This window comes from Branchiostoma belcheri, unplaced genomic scaffold, assembly GCF_001625305.1.
Source record: "Branchiostoma belcheri isolate BF01 breed outbred unplaced genomic scaffold, Haploidv18h27 scaffold147, whole genome shotgun sequence".
NCBI classification, from domain to species: domain Eukaryota; kingdom Metazoa; phylum Chordata; class Leptocardii; order Amphioxiformes; family Branchiostomatidae; genus Branchiostoma; species Branchiostoma belcheri.
In genome coordinates, this window is record NW_017802902.1 from 574,781 (window position 1) to 583,780 (window position 9,000).

General features: G+C 39.7%; 1 protein-coding gene and 1 long non-coding RNA gene across 2 annotated transcripts in view; one reads left to right on the plus strand and one right to left on the minus strand.

The window, feature by feature from the left end:
* Positions 1-8,117, minus strand: part of LOC109465080 — an 11,127-nt gene extending 3,010 nt beyond the window's left edge. The window contains exon 1 of the mRNA XM_019762222.1: positions 7,983-8,117. Within this exon, the coding sequence (XP_019617781.1) occupies positions 7,983-8,107 (125 nt within the window). The 5' untranslated portion in view covers positions 8,108-8,117. The remainder of the gene's footprint in view (positions 1-7,982) is intronic.
* LOC109465088 lies at positions 662-3,648 on the plus strand. Its single transcript, XR_002139933.1, has 5 exons — positions 662-856; positions 1,464-1,513; positions 2,479-2,582; positions 2,805-2,864; positions 3,383-3,648. It is a non-coding gene; the product is annotated as an uncharacterized LOC109465088 (long non-coding RNA).
* Positions 8,118-9,000: the final 883 nt, after the last annotated feature.

Below are 9,000 nucleotides of genomic sequence, written 5' to 3' on the forward strand. Positions count from 1 at the left end.
CGAGTTCGGTTAGGGGGGGGACCAAAGAGCCCCCCCCCGGTCCCACCATGTCAAAAAAAGCCCGGTCTAGGTAGGGTTAAACCATGTACTAATGTTGTAAACATCGAAATGGGTGGACAGTAAATGTAGGTAGTGTTTGGATACGGCTTGTTTAAAACGTTTGACTGATGGATTTGGAGTAAGCCTGAGGCGTCTGATTTCTGTTGGAAGGGCATTCCATATGTTAACAATTCTTAAGAAAAAAGAGTGCTTAAAAGTCGTTGTATGGCATTTTCTTGGAGTCAGTTTGGCCAGATTATGTTCCCTCAAGTAGGGATGTGGAAAGATTAGGAAATTATCAATATCTATGTCGTACAAACCTGAGAAACACTTCTCAGGTAAGTTAAGGCCTGTGATGGTTTGTGTTCGAGTTCGGCCGTCGGGCCTGGCCGACAGCGACCGAACTCGAACGCGGTTCGGACTGTTCCACTATGGAGCGACTCGGGGGGCGCCAGCGCCGTACAGCTACCCAGTCGTTTTTCACACTAAATATTGCTTTACTTCATCTCAGGTGTAAGTACAAGTACGTAATTGATATTATGCCTCATACTTTGGGTTTCATTAGATCTTAAACATTTCAATCAAAATTGTTTAGAAATTGTCTCCCCCCACGCATGTGGCATAAGCCGCGCGGAGTACCGAGTGCAAAAGTTTACTTGTCGCGAGTCGGGAGTTGGCCATGCATGAGGCGAGGCAAATTATGCTGTCGATCGTGCAGCGACCACAGAGCTTCGACAAAGCAGTGCAGCTTATCGTCAGCTCACTCCTGAACTTGTGACCGCCGTGAGCATGGGATTCCAGCTTCCGGCTAACGAAGGTAAGGTTTTAATACACTTAAAATTGAACCTAAACATGTCTCGGGCCGCGCCCTGAGTAGCAAGCTTTAAAATATTTTGTTAACTTGAAAACGCCCATACGTAAAATTATCATCGATAGTGTACATTATTTATCATAGTAATCATTACTTACAAACTCAGTTTGCAATGTATGGCTCTGTTTCGAGACGTTGGCCCGGGTTGGTCCAGGCATGATTTGCTCTCCAAGCAGATGTTTGCGTATATGGCCAATGGCCTCGGGTTATTATTTTGGACGTGTTCCTTTTGCCACGCGTTTTTATCGGGCCTTCTATTGGCACCTTGCTATTACGCAAATTTCGGCTGGCAGATAATATGAAATAGAAATAGAAATAGATACTGCCAGGCCAATTTGATAGTCATCTTGCAGATTACAATACTGCTTTATATATAGCAATTGCCCAGTCGCTCCACAGCAGCAATGATTTGTGGGATATGGTCTCCACTGCAGCAGTGCATTGCGGGTAATTGGGTCAAACGCGATTGACATTGAAAGACAAGATTAAAACAAGATTTTGATATGCTTAATAACTGAGTGTACTAGGATTTAACTTTGGTCTGTGTCTGCAGGTACCACCATTGCTGTAGAGGCCAGGGATACCCGGGAGCATTTGATCGAGGTATGCTGCTCTAGATATCTTTAAAGTCAATTCTTTTTTTCATCACCCACTAGGTTCTTATCTCCAGTCTACTCTAAAGCGGGGGGATACCGGGCAGGTTACAAAAAACGTTGTACTTGCAAATATTGATCCTTCCCATGTACTAGTAATAGATATAGTGAAAGTTTTCCATTGCAGGGCTCAAAATCTTTTTTACTGCACAATGCACTGGTACTAAACCATCTCTACTGTGACATATATATGCCACTACATGCTACATGTATATGTGGTGGGATGCAGATTGAGAGTTTGTACACATCCAAACTACCTGCACAGCTCCTAATTCAGCTGAGTATACTAGTGTGTAGGTGCTATTTCAATCCCTTTGCCTGCCACTCTTTCTTTGCATGTGATAGTACAATATAACACATAAGGCAAGAACCCTATATTTTGATGAATTTTGTTAAAGTTATATTCATTGCAGTTATCATATCGACTTGCCATTACTTACAACTAATTACATTATTAAGTGTTTGTGTGTGTGACACTGTGTGTTTGTCTATGTGCACATGTGACACTGTTATGTATGTGTGTGGCATCTGTGTGTGTGTGTGACACTGTGTGTGTGCACATGTGAAACTTATGTGTGCGGCATCTCTGTGTGTGTGACACTGTGTTGTGTGTGTGTGTGCACATGTGTGCACTGTTATGTATGTGTGTGGCATCTGTGTGTGTTTGACAGTGTGTGCTGTGTATGATAATGTGTGTGTGTGTCTGTGCACATGTGACACTGTTATGTATGTGGGTAGCACATGTGTGTGTGTGTGTGTGTGTGTGTGTGTGTGTGTGTGTGTGACAGTGTGTGTGTGACACTGTGTTGTGTATGTGTATGTGTGTGTGTGTGTGAGTGTGTATATGGCTTTGATTTCTTTTATCGGCACTTCCTACCTGACACAACTTTCTTTCTTTCCACTACACTTTTCTAGTGATAGACACAACCCCTGACAGCAGCCCAAGATAGGAAGACCTGGCTACACCTCTGCAAAGTCTGCCTTGTCCCCCTGGTGACCAGTGTCGGTTATGGAACTAGGTTTGTGAAAGTTGTGGCATTCAACAAAAATACATGTAACATTTGAACTAATTCTGCTTGGTCTGCTTGCCAGATAGAGAAGAGCCATTTTTCTGACATCCTTACAGGATGAATTTTCAGTATATTACATAAGTTGTATATGTATTTTACAGATTAATAATGAACCCAAGTGAGTACTTTGATATGTTTTTTTTAATGATTTCGTACTCTTTATGTTTGCAGGTGCTACTTTAGCAGAAGGCTGTCAGTTCCATTGTCCATTGTACTCTGCTAGCAACTGAGGTACTTAGTATGCTTAATATGCTGTTATTGTATGTATCAATTTGTGGTATGCTGAGAGGAGCAGATATGATTTGTTTTAGACAACATTCTTTTTGCCCTCTGCCATTACATTCATCTCTGGAGTCCATCAGTACATGGGTAGGTTATATTTATGGACACTGTAATTTTAGATTCCTTCTATTTATTTCTGAATACCTGGTATATTTAAGGCAACATCTTCCATTTCTATTGTCGATTTGCCTTAGATATAGTTTTGGGCAGTTTAAAAGTAGTTTCTAATACATGTATGTATGGAAGTATAAAGTACTCTTTCACAATTATTGTGTTTGATTCTATTTATGTCCATCCCTCTTCAAAGTTCAATTACTGACTTCTATAATGCAGGAGTTACGATGTAAAATGAGGATGCAAAAAGACATCGGAGTTGGATATACTTTATCACTGCTGTACTGTTTGATTGCTGTAATGATTATACTAGTATACCATGTTGACATCTGTAAATCACTCCTTTGTTATAGATGCAAGCTGATACACCACTTATCACTGTTCCCGGCCTCTCTGGAATGACAGCCACTTCAAATATGCAGGGCCTAAGACTGACAAGTCCCTGTGCTACCAGATAAATCCTGATTTATGATTGAAAATGTACCTTTAGTCATTACTTTATGATATTACAGGTCATTCTTTTAACTGGTATGTAATTATGCGTCAATTGTATTTTGGGCCTGACAGATATTGCATATTATTCATTAATGTGTTTTTTGGAAATATTGTAAAGACCAAGAGGCAATATATGTAACATGTATGTCTTATTTTCCATATACAGTACTATTGACAGCTGTGTGAAATGCATAGGGGATAAAAAAGAGAGTAGATACATACTATGTTCACATAGATATTTTGTATACAATATTCTTCTTCATGTTCTTAGAGCTTCTAAACCCTACTCTCTATACATATACTAGTATCCTTTATGTGGAATGATTTTTTCAACTGTTAACTGGCATAGCAATGCTGTTATGTAATTGTGTTTCCAGTGAAGTAGTCCTTCTCTTGTGGTGAGTGTTGTGTGTGATGAATGTAAAGGTGCTGAGCCTTTATTTTTTAAAGACTGGCTCCTTTAAATAGACAGATATATGTAATGCTGTTTGTGATAAATGGTTCCATTAATAACACATGTCTATAAACACCTACAGCTAAAAGTAAAATGAACTGTTCATTTGAACATTGCAACAGTCACACTGTTTGATTGAAAAAAGAATAAGACAACACTTTCAAACCAGGAAATAGGAAACAACTTTATTATCAAACTGCAAACACCTTCTTTATGGAACAGGCTAGGAGCTGCAATGACTTCTAACGTTACATGTAACAGTTACCTTACTTCCACTTGCCAAGGATTTGACATGTGTCAGCAGCCCCTCTCTGTCAAACTCAAGGTTTCTCCAATTAGGAGAGTGTTGCTTGGGCTTTTTCAAACCTGCCTTCTCTTTCGCTTTTCTTGCTTTTGCCCTCGTTTGTGCCTCCTCTCGAGTTTCATAGTATTGGGCCATCCTTCGTTGTTGTCGTTTGCTGTAGCTCTCTCTTGTACTTAAGAGTTTTGCCACATCTGTTTTTGCCCACTTCTCTTTTGTACTTCGTACGCATCTTCTTAATGTATCTCTCTTTTCCTTCTGTTTCTCGGCTCTTGTTTTTTTCACTTGAACATTCGCCTCTGGAACTTTCGTCAGGGCTTTGCCAAACGAGATATTGTGTGTGGCTTCGAACTTATCGTTGATAGATTTGTACAGCTGCCCAGCAGAGTCCGTAGCACTCAACCTAGCTTTGTTTACACCAGTGTTGTTAACATTTGAATTTGGCCAGAAAGCACTGAACGGTTTGTGCTTAGATTTCACACACTCTGTGCAATTCTTAAAACGATGCAAAGCCCTTTCTTGCTCTGGCAGCGCTTTAAAGGAAGACAAAGAAAAGTGTTCAATGTACTTGTACCTTTGGGTACCACTCAGCGAACCGAAAATCCTCTTGTGGTGGCCGGTCTGGCGAAATTTGGCGTTGTCAGCAAATTCAAAATTCTCTCCAAGTAATGAAACAAAAGCGGAATGTTTATCTATGCACGATTTAAGACTCTTATCACAGAAAACTTGATTTAAAACAACCCGACCAAATCCACACGTATAAACTGAACGAAACATGGCTGCAGGTGACGTAACTAATCAAACCGCGCGGGAAACCCCTCTCGTCCAATTGAGTGAATAAATGCAATATTTTGCTACAAAAACTTTATTTCTCTGTCTTTTTTACATGAATACACCTAAGCAAACCATGAACTATCTAAATATGTTGTTATTAATGATTGTCTGAATGAAATACTACAGGAAAAAGATTGAAAAGGAGCCAAATACGAAATTTTCCGAAAAGGTCTTGCCGGCTCCGCCATTTTGTAACTAGGGGTAACGCACCCTGATTGGTCAATGGCGCTTGCAGGGGAGATCCCTGACGTAATCGGGTATTCGATTTCGCGGAAGCCGGCGGAGGGCGCTGTCGGCGGTTCTAAAGTACTGCGTGTAGTCACATGTAGGGGCTTCGTCCTCTGTCATGACAGCAGATTTGTCAAGAATATCAGTTACTTTTAATATCTAATCGCTTGTTAAAGAAAATTATCCATCGCTATTTTGTTTAATCATACAGGAATTTTCTCTACAGCGTTTTTTGGCCAAAAAATAGGAAAAAATTATCATTTTTTGCTATTTTTGACCCAAATAAATTATGATGCCTTCATAGACTGCAAAATAGCGACGGATAAATTGAATCTATATCAGTTTGGCTGTAATACGGTGAAATATGAAGGTCCAGAATGAAAACTCCACCGAGGACAGGGCTCTTAAAATAAAGATATATTTTATTAACAAAAATGTGGGTTTTTAACCCAAAAATACAGCATACCAACAGAGATGCACAATCATTTTATTAAACATAAGTAGTGATAGTACTGTGTGAAATTTCTTTAAAATACGGCTAACCAAACAAAAGTTACAAGCGTATACGTATTATACCGCCACCACCTTGGAATCACAGGCCTTAATTGACCTGAGTTGAAAATTAAAACTAAATCTAATATTTCGCGAAATATTATTTATTATTAATTAATTTATAATATTAATAGTATTTATTATTATATTTGTGTATGCGGAGACCATACCGTGGAACAATTCTCTAGCTTACTTTGAACAAGGGACATGTAAAGAGCTTTTTAAACAGACACAGGAGCATGGTAACCTAATGATCGTTTTATAAAACCTAGTGTAGAGTTGGCTTCAGAGATGATGTTTTGGATATGAAATTCTCATGTTAATTGGCCGGTTGCAGAGACTCCAAGGTCATCAGATTCGGAGACAACCTCTAAAACGTGTCTTCCATTTTGTATTGAAAGCGAACTTGATTTTCCCCCTACCAATGGTAAGTATTTTGCATTTGTCAGCGTTGAACTTCATCATCCATATTTTGCGAAAATTGTACATGTTCTCGATGTCGTTTTGAAGAGAAATACAGTCAATAACAGTTGAGATATTAAAAAAAACATTTCGAATCATCTGCATATAATGCCACTGTGGTACTAAAAACAGAGGGTAGATCGTTAATGAATAACAGAAATAGGAGTGGCCCAAGTATTAAACCTTGGGGGAATCCTGAGCGAACTGGTAGCCATTCAGAATGTTCATTCTCTACAATGACTCGTTGTCTGCGACCAGACAAATAACTATCGGACCAAGCAAGCAAGTTTGAGTGCACACCATACATTTTCAACTTGTGGACCATAAGGTTATGGGAGACGCAGTCGAAAGCCTTAGAGAAATCAAGAAATACAACATAAACTTGGCCGCCGTTATCCAGAATGGAACCGATTTTGTGATAAATTTGAAGTAGCAATGTTGCTGTCGACCTGCCCTTAATGAACCCATGTTGAAGAGGATGAATTTGGTCTTTAAGATAAGGGAAGATGCGGTTAAACAAACATCTTTCCATTACTTTACTAATTATACTTAACAGAGAGATAGGACGGTAGTTTTCAACAGATTCCTTAAGGCCTTTTTTGAAAACTGGACACTGTGCCGGCACCCAGCCTAGACGTAGACTTTTGTTAAACAGTGTCGTTAGCTGAGGTGCTATTTCCTGTGCACACCGACGCAGGATAACAGGGGATATTCCGTCGGGACCATATGCCTTAGCACAGTCAAGATTATTAAGTACATCTAATATCTCTTTATTTGTAAATACAAAGTACCCCAGATTTGGGTGTTGAAATACAGGTATATCAGGAAGTTGATGTTCAATAGTCGGCAGAGTAAAAACTGAGTGAAATATTTATTAAACATATCCGCCTTTTCCATGGGCGTTTTGGCCTCTTCAGTACCAAAATTCATAACACTAGGAACATGGCTAGAGCCAGTTTAAGATTTAAAGAAAGACCAAAACTTTTTCGGGTTCCTGTGGACTTTGGTTCCAAGGCTACCCAAGAAAGTCCTGTACTTAGTTTTCAGCAGTTTTTGGAAATCATTTCTTTGTTTCCTAAACTTTGCCCAATGAAATGGTTTATTGGTCCTTTTGGCAAGTCGCCATGTTGTCATTTTTTTGTTACGAGCATGTATGACATCACCATCAATCCAAGGTGATGAAAAAGTATTCTTCTCACAAATCTGAGGTATGAACAAATCAACAGTTTTCATCAACTTACGTCCCCATCTTTCCCAAATAGCCCCCTGTTTTCGCTAAGCATTCCGGAAATGAGAAACTGGTGAATTTTCTTATCATCTGGCCCACAGATTGCACCTAAGGTAGCTTAGATTATATTTCTTAAGTTTGTTTTACTCCTTATACGCCTCACATGGCTTCAATAATCCAGATTATAACTTAGGAGTTTGCTGATCCTTCTGGTATCGTCTCCGTTTGAAACTACAATAACAAGACTTCCGATCGCAACTACAACCGTAATGGGTTACGTGTCCACTGAAAAATATACCTAAGAGTTTAATAAAGGCAGCGCTGCGACTGTACCAGATTGCTGTATGTCAAGCAATACATGTACAAAGGCAAAAGAAACTGCAAGAAAAACGAATATACCTGACATTGTATTCCGCACTGATCTGTTGTGTATCGTCATCATAGTTGACATCGGTGACGCTATGGACAAACGGCTGCGTGTTGTCTATGGTGTACGGGGTGCTGTGGCAGACTGTGGTCGCCATGGGACCTCCAAACTCCACATCGTTTATGGCTCGAAGAGTAACGTGATAAATTCCATCTGTAATATAATGTCATACGCATTGTACGTAACTACGGAACTACTGAATAGCGACATACACATAAAATGACGGCCGGTTTTATTGTAGCCTTCAAGAATACACGCCATTTGGAACAAGTACCGCGACTTGGGTCCAACCGCCATGTTGCTACGCTGGTTTCTCGAACTATGGCGGCTGGTTGTAGGATGGCCAGCAAAAGAACACGTGACAATTCTTAAAAACCCAGTATTAAAACACCCGTCCGCTCGGAGTCCAGCGCATACTGGAGGTTGCGTGTTAGCCAGATCGATGTTTGACTATTAACTAACTTGACGTATTTATTGATATTGACATAAGCCTAAATTTGGGGCTGGCGCACATTTCTGCTTGATGGCAGGCCTATTTGTCTCTCTCTTATTATTATTACATACAGAGCGTACGCATTTTTTTTTGTACAGTCAGGTTTTGGCTGCATTTAAAGCGGTTCTTAGTCACTTCTCAGTGTGAACAGAATCTAGAATCAATGATTACTTTGTCTGGAAATTGTCACTATCAAGTTACGCAAACATCACATATTGAATCAAAGAGAACAAATTTGTTGTAGATTCTGACTCTTACATGTTCTTACATGTTCATTTAGTTATCATGTCACCTAAAGCAAAGGGTGGTCGTATAACCACAATAAAATCCATCATATCGTCAAGGTGAATAATGTAATGCATGCATGATACGTTAACTTCAAGTTCACCTGGAAGATCAAGTCCATCTGCTATTCCTGTATGTGTCCACTCAGACTCGTCAAACAGGTGGGAGTGTGGATCCTTGTGGGGATGTATGTCTTCCTGACAAGGTGTGGT